This window comes from Nannospalax galili, unplaced genomic scaffold, assembly GCF_000622305.1.
Source record: "Nannospalax galili isolate Female #2095 unplaced genomic scaffold, S.galili_v1.0 scaffold1623, whole genome shotgun sequence".
Classification (NCBI taxonomy): Eukaryota; Metazoa; Chordata; class Mammalia; order Rodentia; family Spalacidae; genus Nannospalax; species Nannospalax galili.
Genome location: NW_008349082.1, coordinates 440069 through 460579, shown reverse-complemented (window position 1 = coordinate 460579; position 20511 = coordinate 440069). Strand labels below are relative to the sequence as shown.

The 20511-nt window shown below is 53.3% G+C and overlaps 3 protein-coding genes across 4 annotated transcripts; 2 read left to right on the top strand and 1 right to left on the bottom strand.

Annotated features, from left to right (window-relative positions):
- Window positions 1-721: 721 nt before the first annotated feature.
- On the top strand, window positions 722-9597 carry Znf526 (zinc finger protein 526). The gene is made up of 2 exons (XM_008846430.3): window positions 722-817; window positions 4803-9597. The coding sequence occupies exon 2, from the start codon at window positions 4988-4990 to the stop codon at window positions 6986-6988; it is 2001 nt and encodes a 666-aa protein (XP_008844652.1). The 5' UTR covers window positions 722-817; window positions 4803-4987; the 3' UTR covers window positions 6989-9597.
- Window positions 9260-18675, bottom strand: Gsk3a (glycogen synthase kinase 3 alpha). The gene is made up of 11 exons (XM_008846429.1): window positions 18216-18675; window positions 16368-16555; window positions 14525-14608; window positions 14259-14369; window positions 12683-12813; window positions 12485-12591; window positions 11570-11667; window positions 11385-11480; window positions 10808-10994; window positions 10420-10512; window positions 9260-9933 (listed from the first exon to the last, which is right to left on the bottom strand). Exons 1-11 carry the CDS (start codon window positions 18496-18498, stop codon window positions 9860-9862), a joined length of 1452 nt encoding a protein of 483 aa, XP_008844651.1. The 5' UTR covers window positions 18499-18675; the 3' UTR covers window positions 9260-9859.
- Window positions 18496-20036, top strand: LOC115072586 (atherin-like). 2 transcript variants are annotated; one of them, XM_029570044.1, is made up of 2 exons: window positions 18496-18728; window positions 19543-20036. In XM_029570044.1, exons 1-2 carry the CDS (start codon window positions 18497-18499, stop codon window positions 19647-19649), a joined length of 339 nt encoding a protein of 112 aa, XP_029425904.1. In that variant the 5' UTR covers window position 18496; the 3' UTR covers window positions 19650-20036. The 2 variants fall into 2 exon arrangements, 1 of the variants encoding a protein (XP_029425904.1); XR_003851630.1 differs by lacking the exon at window positions 18496-18728 and adding an exon at window positions 18820-19046.
- Window positions 20037-20511: the final 475 nt, after the last annotated feature.

Below are 20511 nucleotides of genomic sequence, written 5' to 3'. Positions count from 1 at the left end.
GCCTGACTCAAGGCCAGGGCCCGCACGTGCCTGCTGGTTTCTACCCCCACAATTATCTCTCTGGGAGGCGAGAGACCTGGGTCCTTCCGGGTACGGGCTCAATACTGGCTCTGTTTGAGCCGCAGTAATGATACTGAATTAATTGCTTCCTTTCCCTACCCCTGAAACAGATGGGTGGCAATGGTCCCCAATGGAAACATAGTCCTGAACCGGATACGCAGTGGGCAATCCTTAAATCCGATAGTGAGAGGAAGGGAAAGCGATTTTACCAACTGGGAAGTACTGTGTTGGGTTACAGTGGTAGCACCCACGGTGTATCAGGCCCTGGGCTGAACGCTTCTACCTGCGTGAAACGGCCTCATGTGACTCAAGCCCACTTTATATATGAGCAAAACTGAGGCAGACAGGGGAAAAGTGCCTCAGGTGTGTCTGGCTTCAAGGATTGTGCTCAGAAATGCTCAAGTCTCTTCCGCTCTGAAATGACTGACACCTGTCACTTATACGGCCTCGCTCTAGGAGGGCGTCCACGCCTCTCCGCTGAACTTTCAAGCTCAGCAGAAAAGGAGCGGCCTCGGAGAACTGCGCAGGCGCGGCCCTCGCCCGGGACTCCGCCCACAGGGCGCAGACGTGTGCGTGGAGAAACTCGGAGAGCCCCGCCTGAGGCTCACTACGCAAGCGCAAGGGCGCGTGCCCCGCGCTGCTAACTCTGATTGGTCGCCGCGGGTGAGGGTGCCGCCCAATGGGAGGCGTGGATAGTGAGGGGTCCTGCACGCCTGGAGCCGAGGGTCTGTGTCAAGAGCGGCCGGGGCTGTTGGAGGTAAGAGCGGTGGGTGAGGGCGCCGCGGGGCGGGCAGGGGAGAGAGCGCCGGGCGGAGGGCGGAGGAAGGGGGTTCCGCTGGTGGAAGGGCCTTGGGGCCTGCGCCTGGGGCTCTAGCGGCGCGGGATGAAAGCGAGCGCTCCTTCCTGTGGGCCGTCCTGAGGCGTCGGTGGAGCCCCTGGCGAGGGCACGACCGGGCTGGAACCCCGGAGCTCATCCCACCTCTGCAGGGGGCTCTCAGGCTGCGGAAGAGAGGAGTCTGGTAGGAGAAAAGGGCTGTGTAGCGGGAAAGTTGAACTTTGAGGCCCCTGGTGGAGGGACTTATGGATCTACTCTGTGAGAAGCCCTCAAGCTTCTGAGAGCTTCGTACGAACGAGCGCCTTTCTACAAGCCTCTGCCAAAATCCACCAGCCCCCTGGGAATATGTAAGGTTGGGGAAGAAGAGTACGAACGCGAAAAGGACCAATTTCGGGTGATCTCGGCTACCTTCTAAAGAGACATTTATTAGGATTGTGTCTGTTTTGTTAAGTGGGTTATGAAGGAATTTTGTCTGTTAGATGGGATAGAGTGGTCATAGGGTGGATCTTGCACTGTGCCCCATGCTTTTATGTGTGTGAGCTCGTCCATACTTGGTAAAGTTTATCCATCCACTCCTTCCTTAGTACAAGCCTAGTAGCAGGTTCTGAGCCTAGCCCTAGGGGAGTTGTCTTTCCAGTGGGGATGTAATCAAAGTAAAATGCGACCTCCTCCTTCTCCCCCTCCCCCTCTCCCTTGTCTCCAGGAAAATCGTTATGGAATGGTTCAGAACTTAACTAGGAATTTGGAATTTATAAGAACAGTTTAACTCCGGAGCATTTAGCAATCATGTATTCATGGGTCCTGTTAATACAGCTAAAACAGGACCTTGTGCTGGGCTGTGTAGTGTGGGAATTCACTAAATGAGAGACCTGGGCTGGTAGAGGTGAAGGGTGGTTAAGATCTGAGGGTCCAGCCAGGTGTGGTGATGCAGGCCTCTGATCTCCAGGCTCAGGAAGCAGAGGCAGGCAGATCTCTGTAAGATTGAAGCCAGCCTGGTCTACATAGCAAATTCCAGGCCAGCTGGGACTACAGGGAGGGAGACCTGTCTCTAAAAGACAAAAAAACAAAAAACCCAGGGTTTCACTTCACATGGCCTTATTCATTACTAAATACTCTGTGCACCTACTACGTGCTCAGCATCATTCTTGGATTCTTGGCACTACCTCAGTGAAGCTAAAACTCCTGGGCTCAATATATGAGCAACTTTTTAAAAATATATCTTATTTGTGAGCCAGGAGTGGGTGGTGCATGCCTTTAATCCCAGCACTCGGGGAGGCAGTGGCAGGCGGATATCTGAGTTCCAGGCCAGCCCCATCTACACAGTGAGTTCCAGGCCAGCTGGGGCTACAGGGAGACCCTGTCTCAAAAAAGACCAAAAAAAAAAGGTTTTAATTTTATTCATATTACTGTATTGCCTGCATGTAGGTAGGTGCACCCATGTCGTGCAGTGCTGGAGGAGGTCAGAAGAGGGCATCATATTCCCCTGGAACTGAAGTTACAGACAGTTGTTAGATGCCATGTGCGTGCTGGGAATCGAACCCAGGTCCTCTGCAAGAGCAGCCAGTGCTCTTAACCACTGAGCCATCTCGCCAGCCATGAGCAAATTCTATATGGAGGCTATAAGCTAAATTCCACTAGCCTCTAAACACAAACACAGGAAGTAAAGAGGTAAAGAAGATGGGGATTGGCACTAGGAAGGTAGAAGAACAGGATTAGAAGAAGTTCAAGGCCAGGAGCTGGAAAGATGGTTCAGGGGTTAAGAGCACTGACTGCTCTTGCAGAGGACCTGGGTTTGGTTCCCAGCACCCACATGGTTGCTAATAACCATCCTTAATCCTAGTTCCAGGGGATTTGACCTTAGTGGGCATTGCAGGCATGTGGTACACTAACATACATGCAGGCAAAACACTCATACACATACAATAAAAATAAATTTGAGGGACCGGAGAGATGGCTCAGCAGTTAAGAACACCTACTGTTCTTGCAGAAGACCAGGGTTCGAATCCCAGCACCCACATAGCAGCTAACTGTCCATAACTCCAGTTCTAGGGGACCCGATAGCATCTTCTGTCCTCCATGGGCATGACACGGGTGCACTTACATGCAGGCAATACATGCATACACATAAAATGAAAATAAATTATTTTAAAAAATAAATTTGAATTTTGTGGTGGTGGTGCTGGTGGTCTTTTTTTTTTTTTTTTTTTTTGAGACAGGGTCTCCCTGTAGCCCCAGCTGTCCTGGAACTCACTATGTAGACCAGGCTGGCCTTGAACTTACAGAGATCTGCCTACCTCTGCCTCCCGAGTGCTGGGATTAAAGGCATGCACCACCACACCTGGCCAAATTTGAAATTTTGTTTTAAAAAGTAAGTTCAAGTTAGCTGGGCGTGGTGACCCACGCCTGTAGTCCCAGCACTCAGGAGGCAGAGGCAGGTGGATCTCTGTGAGTTCAATGCCAGCCTGGTCTACATAGTGAGTTCCAGGACAGCTGGAGCTACAGAGAGACCCTGCTTCAAAAAAAGTAAGTTCAAGGCCAGCCTGGGCTACATATAAGATTCTGTCTCAAAAAACAACAACAACAAAAAAAAACCCGAAACTTGAGGCCAGTAAGACGCTCAGTGGGTAAAAGTGCTTGCTGCGCAAGTCTGACAACCTGCATTCAGTCACACAAACCCAGGTAAAGGTGGAAGGAGAGAACTGACTTGACAAAATTGTCCTCTGACCTCCATACATATCTTGCTGTGGCATGTGCTCATGAGCACACAATAACAAAGCAAAAACATAGGGCTTTAGTGAGATAGCTCAGTGAATAAAGACGATTGCCACCAAGCCTGATGGCCTGAGTTCAGTCCTAGAACCCACATGGTAGAAGAAGATCCTCACCTCCACAGGTGTGCCCCCCTAAAATAAAATTTTAAAAAAGTAATAAAATTAAAATACTTTGCTGGGTGTGGTGGTACATGTCAAAATCCCAGTCTTTGGAAGGGAGAGGCAGGTGGATCTCTGTGAAGCTGATAGCCTGGTCTACTTAGTGAGTTCCAGGCCAGCTGAGGTCACAGGGAGACCCTGTCTTCAAAAAAAATGAAAAAAATAAAATGCTTTTAAAAGATAGGGACTGGAATCCTAGGCTTAGGAAGGGTTTGTGGAATGGATTATGACCCCTTGTTGTGTGAAGGGGCTTGGAATAGGTTAGGTTAAGGACAAAGAGCAGAGGAGATAGGACACAGAGTGGCAAATTTGAAAGTGAAAAGTCTCAGGTATGGTAGCACACACCTGTTATCCCAGGACTGGGGAGGCTGAATCCTATGATCACCAGCACTTGAAAGGCAGAGGCAGAAGGATCTTTTCAAAGCCATCCTCTATTACATTAGTAAGTTTGAGGCCAGCCTGAGTCACGCCCCCCCTCCCCCCACAAAAAAAAAAAAGAACTTAAATTCCACAAAGAACTTTCCAAGAGAATTCCAAGTAATGATTCCTGTTAACCTTTACTAAGCACCCGGGCTTTGTGGCCAGTCCTCCTTTCAGTTCCATTTTACACGTGAGGAAACAGGAAATAAAGAGGAGCTCAGATTGAAGCTGAGGGATGTTTAGTTCCCAGTCCTCTCTTAAATACTTCACTGTGTGCGAGCATGGTGGTATACACCTTTAATCCCAGTGCTCAGGAAGCTGAGGCAGGAGGATCTTTATGAGATCAAGGCCAGCCTGGTCTACATAGCAAATTCCAGGCCAGCTGGGACTGCAGGGAGACCTGTCCAAACTTTGCTTTACATGAGAGGAAAGGTGTTGCACAAACTGCACAGGCAGAGGCCAAGGGAGAGATGCAGTATGTTCTCAGAGTGTGAGGGGCTCTGAGACAGGTGGCAGTACCGGAGGCCAGACTGCTGAGTGCTCACTCTCTCCTCTAGAACCTGACTGCAGTGGCGGTGATAGGCAGACACAGAGCATGGAAGACCAAGGGGCAAACACTGGACCAAGATTTGTTGACTGACAGAAGTGATTGACAAGGTGAACAGGGAAATCCTGAGACTTCCCCTTCCCCTTGGGTTCCTGGTGTACCACTGGCTCCTGCCCCTTTGTCCAGGCACGGGAGATGGCAGAGATGGTGGCTGAAGTGGCTGAGTTGCCAACACAGTCACCAGGGGCAGTGGAAATGTTAACACCCATGTCAGAGGAGCTGGCAGAGATGGCCACCGAAGTGACTGAGATGACCTCCGGGGAGGCCCTCGCCTCATCCCTCTTCTTCCAGCACCACCAGTTCATGTGCTCTGAGTGTGGCAGCCTCTACAACACCCTAGAGGAAGTCCTCGCCCACCAGGAACAGCATCTGCTCATCATGTCAGAGGAGGAGGCGCTGACCACACAGGACATGGGCCTGGAGCCGGAACTCATTGTGCCTGGCACTGGAGAGGGACCTTTCCAGTGTGGCGAATGCAGCCAGCTCATCCTTTCTCCCAGTGAGCTCCTGGCCCACCAAGATGCCCACCTGCAGGAGTCTGCAAGCCAGATCCAGTACCAGTGTGGAGACTGCCAGGAGCTCTTCCCCTCACCTGAGCTGTGGGTAGCTCACCGCAAGACTCAGCACCTTCAGGGTACAGATGAGCCACCAGCGCCACCTCCTTTGCCTCCCCCAACACCACCACCTCCACCACCAGAAGTCAAGATGGAGCCCTACGAGTGTCCTGAGTGTTCCACCCTCTGTGCCACCCCTGAGGAGTTCTTGGAGCATCAGGGCACACACTTTGACTCTCTGGAGAAAGAAGAGTGCAATGGATTAGCAGAGGAAGAGGAGGAGGATGAAGATGATGACAGTGATGATGATGATGAGACAGATGATGAGGAAGCCACAGAGCTTACTGCTGACGATGTGGGAGGTGACAAGTCTACAGCTGGCCAGGCCCAGGGATGTGGGGACTGTTCCCAACTCTGTACCTCAGGGGCACCCCGACGACACCGGCGGGCGTCCCACAGCCAAGCATCTGCCACCCACCCCTTCCACTGCAACCAGTGTCAGCGCAGCTTCAGCTCTGCCAACAGGCTGATGGCTCATGGTCGGGCCCATGTGGGGGGCACCCATGAGTGCACCACCTGCTCCAAGGTCTTCAAGAAGGCAGCCTCACTAGAGCAGCACCTCCGGCTCCACCGTGGAGAAGCCCGCTACCTGTGTGTGGACTGCGGCCGTGGCTTTGGCACAGAGCTCACGTTGGTGGCCCATAGGCGGGCCCACACCGCCAACCCGTTGCACCGCTGTCGCTGTGGCAAGACCTTCAGCAACATGACTAAGTTCCTCTACCACCGGCGCACTCACGCTGGGAAGAGCGGGACCCCCACCAGGGTAGCAACTGTCTCCCCAGCTTCAGTTGAGCCTACACCCCGACCCCCACCTCCTGCCCCACCTGCCCAGCTGCCCTGTCCACAGTGCCCCAAGTCATTTGCCTCAGCCTCCCGGCTCTCCAGGCACCGGAGAGCAGTACACGGTCCCCCTGAACGACGGCACCGGTGTGGGGTCTGTGGCAAGGGCTTCAAGAAGCTGGTCCATGTGCGCAACCACCTGCGGACACACACAGGTGAGAGGCCCTTCCAGTGCCACTCCTGTGGCAAGACCTTTGCTTCTTTGGCCAATCTCAGCCGCCACCAGCTGACCCACACAGGTGTGCGTCCCTACCAATGCCTGGACTGTGGCAAGCGCTTCACACAGAGCTCCAACCTGCAGCAGCACCGACGGCTACACCTACGGCCGGTTGCCTTTGCCCGTGCCCCCCGCCTTCCCATCACTGGTCTCTACAACAAGAGCCCCTACTACTGCGGGACCTGTGGCCGCTGGTTCCGAGCCATGGCAGGCCTTCGACTGCATCAGCGGGTCCATGCCCGAGCCAGGACTTTGACATTGCAGCCTCCCAAGTCACCGCCTCCAGCCCCACCCCCAGCCCCAGAGCCTCAGCAGACTATCATGTGCACAGAGCTTGGGGAGACCATCGCCATCATTGAGACGTCACAGCCACTGGCACTCGAGGACACGTTGCAGCTGTGCCAGGCAGCACTGGGGGCCAGCGAAGCAAGTGGACTGTTGCAGTTGGACGCGGCCTTCGTGTGACAGCCCAAGAGCAGTAATAAAAGGGTTTGGTTACAAGCGTGTACATAAGACCTCTGGGGAGAAGAGGACCCTCTGGCAGGGTGATCTGGCACTCGCCACGTGCCAGGACCCATCCCGCTTCTCCTAGTGCTGACTCCTCAGAGCAGCTGCCAGGGTTCTCTTGTTGCTCTTCTCTGCCCGAGGGGAAACAGAAACAGAACCAAAGCTCTGAGAAGTGGTGTGATCTGGCCCAGTTCATACTGCTGCATTGCAAAGCAGGGCTTTGCCAAGGCTCTGCACGGCATTGCCCTGGTGCTCAGCAACATCAGGTAACCTTTACTGAGCACCAACTGTGTGCTAGGTCTGTGCCACACACTCTCATATACCTCTTCAGACCCTCTGCTTGTCCCCAGCCTTCCTTGAACTTTGGGTGTGCAGAACTTAGCTCCACCTGATAGAGGAAGGCACTTGATTTCTCTGGGCTTCTTTCATCTGTTTTGACCATATGGAAGGAAGTCTGTAGGTACCCCAGTACTCAGTCCAGACTGGGTGATTCTGGAGACCCAAGAATAAGCCAGACAGTGCTGTATGCAGGAGGCATGCTGACAGCAGGACTACACACAAGTATAGACAGCTTGCTCTGAGTGTGTCTCACTGGTTCATTCAGCCTGTATGTCCAAGGCCTCTTTTAAATGTGTTGTGCTGCTGCTGCAAGCCAGAAGCCGAGTCAGGCCTAGGGGTTCCTGGGCTGTGAGGGGGCTATGTAGGGACAGTGGGATCTCAGGAAGGAACAGACCTCCATGGGAGGAGATCAAGAGTGAGATTTCCTAGTGGAGGCAAGTCCCTGAAATACAAGTAGGAATCTGCTAGTGGAAAAGAACACTGTAGATAGATAGTACTACAAGAGAAGGATGATTATTTGGAGACCCCCCCAGTTACAAACAGAAAGGAAAAGTAAGTTTTCCAGTGTCACAGAACAGCTGGGATTTGAGGGGGCCTCGGGAGCAGGAAGGGATCCCATTCTTAAGAGTCCTTCCCTCCCCAAACAGGTGCAGATGAATATGGGAGGTCAGGGGGGCAGGCTCCCCCAGGCCTCTGCAGACCATGATGCCCTGGCAGGTGAAGCAGAATGGGGCTGGGGCTGGGGCTGGGGCTTGTCTGGGAGGAGGGCCTAGACTTTGGAAATTGGGCTGAGTAGTTGAAGACAGAGTTAAGGTAGGAGTGTAGGGGCAGGAAGGTGAAGGACACCCTCAGTGACCACAGTCAACCAGTGGGAGGGAGGAACACTGGGTCCATCTCTCACCCAGACCAGCCATCTTCCCTCTAGTTGAGAAGCAAGGTGAAACCCAGACTGGTACTGAACAAGGGAGGGATGAGGTTCATCCCGCAGAGTAAAAGGGTGCCCCTGGGGCTGTTGTAGGCAACTTGCAGAGCCCAAAGCCCAGAGTCCTGGAACTCCCTCAGGGACATGCGCCAAACTTCCTTGCTGTTCATAAGTGGAATCCAACAGAGGACAGGCAGTGGCTCCTCCCCAGTCTCCCATGGCCTCCTGAAGGCTCCTGCTCACTCACTGCTTGGCACCATGTGGAAGAGATACTGTTTTCTTCTGCCATGGCCCCCACCCTCTGGCTCCAGCACATTTGAAAAGCCAGGGGGGAAAAGCCAGGCTAGGCAGCACAAGCCTGTAACCCCAGGCCTGGGGAGCCTAAGGCAGGAAGGAAGCTCGGGCTACTTAATGAGACCCTATCTCAGGAAAGTGAGAAGAAAGCCAAGGTCTCTGCCTCCTTCCCAGGGTTGCCACTTCACCACATCCCTAAGAGAAGTGAAACATGGGTGCCCTGCTTCCGACAGAATGAAGCCTTGGGAATCTGGCCATGGCTACCCCACTAAGTCTGTAGGTACTTGGGTTTTGGGACAAGAGACTCACATGATCCAGGGTCCCTTTGGACTCTGCAGCATCTGGGCTGGGCATCCCTTTGCTCAGGTCCTGGACTCTGCTTCTTAAGTTCTGGGGTTTCAATCCCTCTGAGCCCCAATCTCCTGCTGGTCACCCAGGAAGCTCACCCTTTCCCAGCTGAAGCAGGTGATTTATGCCAGGTCATAGGCAGGAGCCACCTCTACAGTTAAGATAAGCCTGTCACTGCATACTCTAAAGGGACTGGAAGGTCAGCCTGAGTCTGGACTAGGACTCAGGCCTCCCAGTGTTCCCCTGCCAGAGCTACTGCTGACCTGACTCTGAACAGCCTTCCAGGCAGCCCCCTTCCCTCTGGAAACAAGCAGCCAGGCAGGAAGAAGGGTTTCATGCCAATAATTTATTGAACGGAGGTCTGTACACAGGCAAACCTTACTGTGGAGACTAAGACACCAGGGGCTCTCCCCACTCCCCAACCTCTAGGGTAGGGAGCAGGACGGAGCCTGGGGAGCAGAGGACAGGAGGGGGCACAGCTGCAGGGGAGGGCAGGCTGGATGGTGCGAATCGACGTTTTCTTTAAGAAAAAAATTATAACAATCTATTTACACCCGAGGAGGCCAGGGAAAGAAAAAGAAGGTGGGCTGGGCTGGTCCTATTTACACGGGAGTAGGGGAGGATGAAGGAGTGGAGGTCTCAGGGGAGGGGAGGGGGCCAAGGGGGTAAGAGGGTCTCATACCCCAACCCCCTGTCCGTCCTTTTCTTCCCTCCCCACAACCAGTTAAAATCCTCTTTAAAAAGCCCACCAAAGAGGTGAGGCTGGTAAGGGAGGGCCTAGAGGTTGGGGGTAGGAATTCATTTACCTCTGCCCTCTAGTCTAGGGGCCCAGGCAGGGCAGGAGCTTGGTGGGCTATGCCCCCTCCCCACTTCCCAGCCCCACTTGGAGTTTTCAGATGGACTTAGAGGGGCAGTCGGTGGGGCCCTCAGGAAGAGTTAGCGAGGGTAGGCGTGGCTTCAGATGCCTGCCAGTCTGGGCCGCTCTGAGTCTCAGTTAAAGCTGAAGGAAGGGGAGGGAAGGAGTGGACAGTTAGCCTTTGCCCGATACCCTGCCCTTACCCACAGCACTTGCAAGATGCTTTGCTACAAGTTGACAGCTGCCACTTTATGGCCAAGGTTACAAACCCGGATGCCCACAGGTCACTGACTGAAGGGGCCCACATCTGGGAGCCAGGCTCCACAGAAAAGAGGGGCAGCTGGACACAGCTCCAGCCGGGAAGGGCAGACCACTGCTGCCAGGTCCCCAGAGAAACAGGAAATCTTGATCTCTTCCCCACTCCCCAAAATGGTGCAGTCTTTAAATGTGGGCAACCCTCTGCTTATTGAGGCCAAGCATACACATTTGTCTTCCAGTTGTCATCTAAGCACAAACGTAGGCAATGCTGCTCTATAAAGATGGTCACCGATAGACTCAAATACGCCGTCTTTGCTACCAAGTGTCAACACCTGTGCTGCTTTAAACTTCAGCACAGGGCCCCCAACTTACCTTGTGAGGACGAGGTGAGGGTAGCAGTGCCTGCCTGAGACCTCAAGTGAGGAGGGATGAGAATGGCATTGAGAGACGGCTGGATGGAGAGTTCTAGAGACAGGAATTGACAAGCCCTATCAGGGGGAGGCAGGGCATCTGGAAAGCCAGCTAGGGTTAGGATAGGGCACCAAATAGGGACCCAGCTACTGGCAAGGCTAGGGGGTAGAAATTTATAGCCACAACTCATCAAACTGGAAAAGGCTTAATATAAGCATAATGTGGTGGCATCCTGCTCTGCCCCAGACCCATCATGGACCCTGTCAGCTCCCCACACCTGTCTTTAACACCAAACCTTTCCACATCTCTGGCTGCCACACCACTCCAGACCCCAAAGCTGTGCTCTCACCACCAGGACTGAAATTGAAGAGCGGGGGAAGCGGGCGGTTGTTGGGGAGCTGGGTTCCAATACACCGAAGTTCATCGAAGAAGCTGTGGGCACAGGCCTCTAGTGGAGAGAGCCTTGAGGACGGCGTGTACTCCAGCAGGCTGGAGCAGAGTGCGATGGCCTCAGGCGGTGTCCTAGACTTAAACACCTGATGGAATTGGGGGAGGGGGGCATGCCATCAGCATGGTGCACCTCACTGCCCTAGTGCCTGCCTGTGCCTGCCACTCACCCACCTCCCCAATGACAAAAACAGTCATAAACGCTGAAGCAAGTGGTCAGTTCAGGTCCCATGACTGTATGAGCCCTGATGTGAATCGCAGCTTCCCTGACATATAAATGGGAAATCTTGTATTTACCTGCAAGTCCTCAACTTTTAAAATTCTATAAACTTTGCAATCCGATAAAAGTTACCAACTGACTCCTGGATAACTGCAAACTCTCCAAGCCATAATTCTGAAGCCAGGTCCCCCAGAGCAGTTGGCCTCCAAGGGGATCCACCCCTCAGCCATGCTGCCTGAGTCTCTAGCTCTGCCCCTACCTTTGTCCAGGGGTGAGCTTTGATCTGGGGAAACTTGAACTCTGTGTAGTTGGGGTTCATCTCTCGGATTTGTTCCCGGGTTGGTGTTCCTAGTACCTATTAAGGACAGGGAGGGGTTTAAGACAAGGGCCCTTTCCCTCATTCCCCATCCCCCTCCTTCCACCACTCCCTGGCCCTGCCCTCACCTTGATGATTTCCACCAGCTGGTCCACCCCACTGTCCCCAGGGAAGATAGGCTGGCCAAGAAGGAGCTCAGCCAGTACACAGCCAGCTGACCACACATCTGAAGGAGAAAGGGGTGGGTTCAGAGGTAGGAGCCAAGGTTGCAAAGCCCATTCCCTTGCAAGAATATAAGGTGGCCCTCTCCATAGGTAAAGGCAGGCAGCTCCACTGGCTCAGAGAAAAGGCACCTGGACCAAGATCATGCCCAGCTTGGAGCCTGATCTTGAAGCTCCAGGTCTAGCAACAGGTACCTGTGTCCTTTGGGCCACAAGAAAGTGAAGCTTTCAATTCTGGACTGCAGTCCACCTCCCAGCCTCTGTCCTGCCCAGAGGAAGAATTGCGGCCTGATCTACTCAACCCTCCCTACTCTGTACCTTCACACCTAAGGATCACAGGGTTTCTCAGACAGTTGACATTCTCTTTCACACTTTTCCCTTTCAGCCTTCCCCTCCCTCAGGCTTGGAAGGTGGTAATGCCACCCCTAGGAACAGGGCAGGACAGAGGCCCTGGGAACAAGTCACACCCTCAGGGTGACAGTTCCCCCTAGGTTACTGCCAGCCCCTCCCCTCCAGCTGAGAAGAGGGCTGACTAGGATATTCCAGAGTGGGGATGGACTCTGATGTTGGCTCAGTCGTGAAACCTCAGCCCTGCCCAGGCCCAATTATGAAACCCCGGCCAGGTAGCCGCATGGTAGCCAGCCTTGGATTGCTTAGCCACTCATCTAAAACAGGATGCAATAGCATCAGCCTCCTCGGCTTGTGGGGACCAGTGAAAGAACAGACGGGAGGCTTTAATCACCAGGCTTGGCAAAAGCACCCAGAAGTAGCTCAAAACCTGCCAAGACTGTCACTCCCCTGCTCCCCTCCCCTAACTCTGACCGATGGATGAGGTGTAATCGGTGGCTCCGAAGATGAGCTCTGGGGCACGGTAGTACCGAGAACAGATGTAGGAGACATTGGGCTCCCCCCGGACCAACTGCTTTGCACTGTGGAAGAGATGGGCAAGGTTAAGCACAAGCCCAAGGTCAGGACCCTTTCACCCCTTCAGCCACCCCACAAGCCCCAGGTCAGACCTACCTGCCAAAGTCACATAGCTTGAGGACAGCAGTGTCAGGGTCCACCAGCAAGTTCTGGGGCTTGATATCACGGTGACACACACCTTGGGAGTGGATGTAGGCCAAGCTCCGGAAGAGCTGGTACATGTACACCTGGAATGGGTAGGGTACAGCTCAACTCCAGCCCATCCCTCCCCAGTTAGCATACTGCTGGCCCGTGATCTCAGGCCATTCTCCATCTGGTGCCCCATGGCTTCCGTTCTGAGCCCTTGTTTGAAGCCCCAGGTTCTCAAACTTCAGTGCCTGCCACAATCACCTGGAAGACTCCGTCAGAACAGACTGCAGGGCCCCACTCCCAGTTTCTGATTCTGAGACTTGAGAACCAGATGCTGATGCTGGTCCTGACTTCCACTGACAACCCAGGTCTTGTCATAACACAAGCGGAGGACCAGGCACTCAGCTTCCCTCCCCACCTACATCTGACACAGCTACCCAAGTGCAACCCTTCTCCAGGGTGATCCTCCTGTCTCCCTTACACCCACTGACAGAACCTAAGGAAGGATCTTTAAGGTTTTCAGTTTTGTTTTTAATTTTGTATTACATTTTTATTTTTACTTATTTTGTGTGTATGTACACCTAGGTGCCCATGTGCCACAATGTATAAGTGGTGGTCAGAGGACAAATCTCTTTTAGGTTTTGTTTTGAAACAGGGTCTCAGTCTGGAGTCCAGGCTGGCCTTGAACTTGAAATCCCCCTGCTTTAGACTCCGCAGCGCTAAGATGATAGGCACACTACACGCAGTCAGGATCTTTCAGTTTTAACTCCTGCTGCTCCCCTGGGCCTAGAACAGTGTGTGCTAACTCAGCTGCTCCTGTAACACAGGATGCTTCTGGGGACCCCCCCCCATGTCCCCCTTCCCTTTGAACAGATGCCACTGGTCTCTTCCCAGAAGCCTTCCTTAATTTTTGATCCTTCTCATTCCCAAACAAGGCAGGCAGGGCAAAGGGGTTCCCTGCACCCTCCTCTAGTCTGGTAGCAGCTCATTACTTTTTTGTGGCAATGCCTATCAACTTCACCAAATAGAGCTCTTCAAAGGCAAGGCCTAGTCCCAGTCAACTGTGTCCCTGGAACTGCTCGGCACTGGGCCCAGCACAGTTCCCCACAGCACAAGACCTTCCCTCCCAGTACGGCCCAGCAGCAGCACTACTGGCACATCAGCATCAGCTCACCCAGGTGCAAGGTACTGAGGCCAAGGGGAACAAGCCAATAGGCATGCAGGAGGAGGCATACTGGCTCTTAGGTGTGGACACACCCTCCTGCAGCTCAAGGCCTTCCTGCCTACCCACTCTATTCTTGGTCCCCACAACTCCAGTGGCAGTGGTACAACAATGCCCCCCCTGTGGGCAGGTCCTCTGCACTCTGGTCACCTAGCCCTTGGCCCTCCCCTGGGCTCAGCCAACCCCATCAGAGCTACAGGGCTAACACAGACTTCCAGAAACCAACATAAGCTTGAAGGAAGGAACCCACAGACACTGGAGGTTCCAGAGCCCCTGGCTTATAGGCCTGGGCCCCAGCAGCCTGCCTGCTTGCTTGCCTACCTTGACATAGATGATAGGGATGATCAGCTTGGCCTTGGTGAAATGGCGGGCCACCCGGTACACTGTCTCGGGCACATATTCCAGCACCAGATTTAAGTACAGCTCATCCTTCTAGACAGCAAATGAGAGTTGTGCGGCATTGTCAGGAAAAAGGGAAGACATTCAGAGGACAGTGAGAGACAGACTGAACCTCATGGGAAAGGAAAGCAGGAAAACAGAATCGGAGCAGCTCCCCACTACATACCCTGGATACCCCAAGGTCTCACCTTCTCTCCACTGGAGTAGAAAAAGTACCGCAGTCTCACGATATTGCAGTGGTCTAGTTTACGCATAATCTGCAGCTCTCGGTTCTTGGGGGCAAAGAGAGAGTCTTAATACAACCAGCCCCCGGCCTCCCTGCCCTAGTGCCCCCCACCTTCATCCTATACCTATTTCCTCCAACAGAGCAGGCAGCTGTTCCCTGTGTCCCAAACCCAAGGCTCCATTGCCTGGGGGAGGGAAAGGGGGGAATTACTTCCTCACCCCTGGGGCCCCTTCCCCTCACATACGAAGTAGCCTGTGGGTCAGTCCCAGGTTACTGATGTGTTTACCTCGACCTGCTTTTTAGGAATTTTCCAACTACTGCTGGCATGTAAAAGCCCAATTACTTCACTCAAAAAGCCAGTCCTCTTGAAAAAACAAATGAAGCTAGGCCTGGTGGTGCTGGCCTGTAATCTCAGCTACCTGGAAGACTGAGGCAGGAAGAGTCCAGGTTCAGCGACAGCCTGGGCAACTTAGTGAAGCTTGGTCTCAAAGAACAGGAAAGATGTGCTCTAGTGACGTGCCTAGCACGTATGACCTCTGGGTTCAACCCCAAGTACTGCCCAAAATAAATCAGACAAGGTGTCCACATAAGGCTTACCACCCTACATGGCACAAGCAGCAATAAACAAAGAGCTGTCTGGTTAACATGACCCCACCACTCCCGATCACTTCCCCTGGGGGAGCCCGAGACTCTCAACTCTAGCTGAGATCCCAAATCCCAAAATCCAGTCTGCCAGCCTCATCTATTCCAAGCCTCTGCCTCTTCCCATCCTCTGTTCTCCTCTGGGGCCTCAGAACTCTTCCCAGATCCCTCTAAGTTCTGGAACTCAGTTCTATCAAACTCTGCTGACGCTGTGGGGCTTCTGCCTGACACTCGTCACTGCCCAGGCCCAGGCCCAGTTCCCCCACCTAGACTGGCCCAGACTCCAGTGCCAATCCTCCAAGTACCAGTTATCCCTCCAGTTTCCTCACCTCCTGCCAGTTAGTTCCCTGGGCCTCTGCTAGCTCACAGAGCACCCTCTCCTTAGGAGACAGAGCTCCACACCATGACGGGTGGTTTAAGCGAGCATGGTACAGCTGGATTCCATTCGGCACTGGCCAACACCTGGGGCAGAGCGCAACCTTCAGGGCTACCAGCATCAACCTTGCCAGACTTTCTCCGGAAGACTTGTGACCAAGCGGGTGAGGTGGAGGGCTTCAGAATCCAACAGGCCAGATTCTACTCTTGACGGGGGTACTTACTATGCAGATTTTACTTCTGCTTACTTAGGATGGCTCTCAGACAATCTTCAGGTGAATTAACTAGAACTTGCCTGTCAAGCACTTATACTGAGGAAATGCCTAATAAATGTCAGCTCTCAAGTATTCTGGAATTCACATTTCCCAGCTTTCCCCCAGCTCATTCCCTTCCTTCCCCCTCTCCTGGGGCCCATGTTCAGATCCCCACTGAAATTCCAGGCCCAGGTCAGTGAGATGGCTCAGCAGGTAAAAGGGCTTGCTTGCCATGCAAACCTGATGACCTGAGTTCAATCCCCAGATCCCACTTCCCAGGGAGTGGAAGGAGAGAACCAACTCCCAAAAGTCCTCTGACTTCCACATGTACATCATGGCACACATACGCCACACTCTGTCTCTGTCTCTGTCTCTGTCTCTGTCTCTCTCTCTCACACACACACACACACACACACACACACACACACACACACATAATTAATATTAAAAAATTAAATGCCAGGCCCCGGCTCTGCTGCTGGGCACACTCACCAGTCATGCCCTGTCCCCAAGCTTCCAGTCCCCCAGAGCTACCTTGAACCTCTTGTCCTGGAGAACCTTCTTGATGGCCACCAGTTCCCTTGTCTCTGCCAGCCGTGCCTGGTACACGACTCCAAATGAGCCATTCCCGATCACTTTGATGTCTGTGTAAGCCACCTCTTGGGAACGCTCTGGGCCTTGGCCTAGAGTGGCCACCACTGTGGTCACCTTCCCGCTGTCTCCTGAAGAACAAAGGGGACACACAATCCACTGATCTTTTCTCTCTGGCCACCAGAGCTCAGGAAGGGAAAGCTCTTTAGAGAGCTTACTGGGGGGCCAGGAGTACAGCTCAGTGGTAGAGTAATTGCCTGGCATGCACAGGCCTGGGTTCAATACCCAGCTTGGGGGGTGGGTGGGGGTGGGGTGCCTAGGCTCTCCAGTGACCTAGGGCCTCCCTTTAGGGAGCCATAAATTCTGCTTCTTCCTATATGGAAAAACACTGACACTCAAGTGTCTTTACCATTAACAAGTAGATAACCCCTAATTTCTACTTCTAGGTAACAGCAGCAAGTCACTTGGTGGTGGAAGGGGGGGGGGGTCACCAACACTCCAGGTGTTGAATCCAGCCACACTGGGCCCACCACGCTCTTGCAGGGGAGGCACAAGGTACCATCTTCCACTCAAGGGAAGTAGAAACTATGGGGTGCTCTTTTAGGAAAACAGTGGCCATTCTTACAGCCAGAGGGCACTTACTTCTGAATCCTCCCTGGCAGAGCTAGAACAGTCACCACTACTTCTGGGTGACAGAAATGAATGTGCTCTCCTGGTAGAAGTGCCAGTAACATAGTGCTCACTATGGGGGGATAGTTACTCTTACCAAATACTTTGCATTGGAACAGACACTGGCCTGGCTTCTTCATCTGTGTAGTCCAGAGCAGCACCAAACCTGAGAATGGGGCTGCTAATCTGCAGGGGTCTGGGGGCTATTTCGACCTCAGGCCTTTAGAGGAAAGCTTAAATTCTCAATTCCCATTCTCTGAATACCAGTAAACCTTGGTGCCATCTCCTTTGGGAAGCTTATGAACCACATCCATTTGGGAGGGAGATAGTGACCCCTTTTTTTGAAAAATAACCCTACATTGCTATTTCAGTCAATGACAGCACACCTCAGACCCACATCCTAGAGGTAGTTTCAATTCACACCCTCCCATTCCATTTTTGCTGAAGAGCCCCGCCCCCTCCCCCATGCTAAAAACAACAACAACAAAAAACCCACTGACAGTGGTCTTGGTTTGAAGTGTATGCTAATTCCCAATCTTATTTCTAAGCAGCAGTAATTATTTACTACCACCACTGGGGATACAGGTCTACACCTTTTTGGTGGGACAGGATAGGGTAGTGATGTCAGACCTTATGTTTTAAACCTGGCTCTGTTCTATGGGGATATTAGTAACCCTAAATCCTTATTTCTAAGAGCTATTCGGTCCAAATCCCCATTTTTTTTAAGGAAAGCAAATACATATCCCCCTTTGCAAAGGGCATACATGGGATCTTATTCTTGTCTATTAGGGGCCAATAATATGACTATGACCTCTGATCCTGTTCTCTAAAAGGATGGTAACCTTAAGTCTCTGTTTTTAACACTTGAGAACGCAAGACCTTGGTACTGGAAGAGTAAGGACCTGTGACCTCTGTTTCTCGGGTGTTAGTAATTCTGATTCTAGACTTCAAGTGATGGTAGCCCCCAAACTCCTTTCTCTGGGAGACAGAGACCCCATATCCCGGTTTGAAGAACCACAGTGACCTCGAGCTCCTACCTGGGTATGTGAAAGAAACTGATCACCGTTTGAGGGGCTTGGGAAAACCAGATCACTACCCCATAGGGTGTCCCTAAGTACTCACGGCCCAGCTTCACTCCAGGCGGCGGGAAGCTAGTGCCCGCGCCGGGGCCACCGCTGCCGCCTCCGCCGCTGCCGCTGGGGCCACCCCCGGAGCTCGAGGCTCCCACGCCCCCACCCATGGCCCCGACTGACGCCTTCCCGCCGCCGGTGCCTCCTGGGCCAGAAGCCGAGCCCCCGGGGCCGCCGCCACCGCCTCCGCCTCCGCCGCCTGGCTCCGCGAAAGAACTGGTCCGCGCCCGGCCCGAGCCCCCGGGGCCGCCTCCCGAAGGCCCGCCGCCACTCATGGCGCCGAGCGCAGGCCCAGGACGCGGGGCTCGGGCTGCCTCCGCCGCTGCCGCTACCGCCGCCTCCCCTGGGCTCCGGCCTCTTCCAGGCCGCGCTGTTCGGGCTCCGGCTCCGGCCCAGCGCCCGCCGCGGGGCACGCCGGGAGATGCAGTCTGTCTGCCGTCGGCTTCGCGGTCGCCACCCTCAACCCGCACGGCACGCCGGGAAATGGAGTCCGCAGAACTTCAGGGTAGGTAGCCAGGGATGACGAATCGCGCTGCACGTCGGGAAATAGAGTCCAGGGTCTGTCATCCGACTGTGCCGAAGGCAGACCCGGAAGCACTTCGGAAGACAGACTCACAGAATCACACGCTCACTTCACTGTAGCAACAGCGAACCCTTTAGGGTGCCTCAGAAAAGATGTCGCAGCCACTCCATCCCTGAGCGATGTAGGCCTGATGCACGCCGGGAAATGGAGTCCAAGCGCCCTCCTAATCTATTGGCTGTAGGTAACGTCCTGCGCTAGGTGCACTCTGGGAAATTGAGTCGCAAACCTGCAGTTCCTTAGGTAAGCAGCACGCCGGGAAATTGAGTTGTCACCACGCCCTCACCGCATTGCAGGTGTAGAGCGGTTTATAAAGGTCGCCGGGAAATGGAGTCCCCAGGTGGTCTTCAAACCTCAAGTAGATACTGCAGCTGCAGAGATACGGCAGGAAATAAGAGTAGCCATCGCGCTCTCTCTTAGTTAGCTGAGCCGCAGTCCCTTCCGGGAAATGTAGTTGACAACAACACTTAAGCGCAGTTGCTACAGCGAGCTCTGGTGTATTCTGGGAAATGGAGTTCACGACCTCACCACTGAGGGAGGGGTCGGAATCCACCGGGAGCTCGAAGCATGCTGGGAATGGTCCCCTGCGGAATCTGACTCTTTGTGAAGCCAAGTTCTGGAGATTTTTGGGAACTGTAGTCCAATTTGGTACCACTAGGGAGATTGTGGGTGAAAGGGTAGGACTGCAGTTCCCCGGGGAGACTGTAAAGCGCTACAATGTCTCCTCCCTCTTCCCCAGGTCCTCAGAATGAGCCTAAGCCCATCAGTGACTGCGGGAAAGAAGAGCCCCCCCCAACCCATTTTAAGTTTGGGGAAGTAAAAAATGCCCCCTCCCCTCCTCCTTAAGGATTTAGTGGTCGGTTCCCGGCCGTATCTCAGAGCCCTCATTTTCGGACATCGTCAACCTTCTTCCAGCAAAATGTGCATCGCACCCAGAGTCCCAGCCTGGATGGTTTTTAAAAAGACAGAATTTCTGTCTTGAACCCCCTCTCAATTTTTTCCGTCCTCCTTCTTCCTAAATTACAAGATCCTAGCGAGCACAAATAAAGAGTGCCAGCTGCAAGAAGCTTCGGGCTTTCTGCGCACATTTAGTTGTCCCATTTATCAATTTATACCCAGAAGGGAACAGCTCCAAAGGATGCTGGGAAACAGAATTCTCTGTGTCTCTTTCTGTGGCGTGTGTGCGTTTGCGTGTTCTCCCCCTGGAAATGCTTGGCAATAGAATAAAAGTATTCTCAGTCCCTCATGTTTCAGAAATTGATTCATGTAGTGCAAAAGGCTGTGTTCATTGTGATCTTTCTGGCTTTTCTATAGTTCCTGTCCGTTCGATCTGTTCCCGACTGCAGATGCATGCAGATGTTACTCTTAAGTCTTTTCCGACTACATTATCCAGAAGGCAAAGCGCGGACACTTCCGCCCCCTTCGCAAAGCCTGTAGGAGCGTCACTCACAGCTCGGAGAGGGCGTTTCTGGGATGTGTAGTTACCCAGCCAAGTGACGACTGCTGCCCTCTGAAGGCAGCTCGGAGTTGAAAAGTAAAAATTTAAATCAAGCCCCAAGCCATAGCACCAAGAAGGTTCACTAGGGCTTGGGGCAGGATAGAGCCGATGACTTAACCCCCCAAAACCCGTGGGATGTTTGGGATTTTGAAGGTGACGTCCTGAGAATATTTAATAGAATGTTTCTGTGTCTAAAAGAGGCCTAAAGAT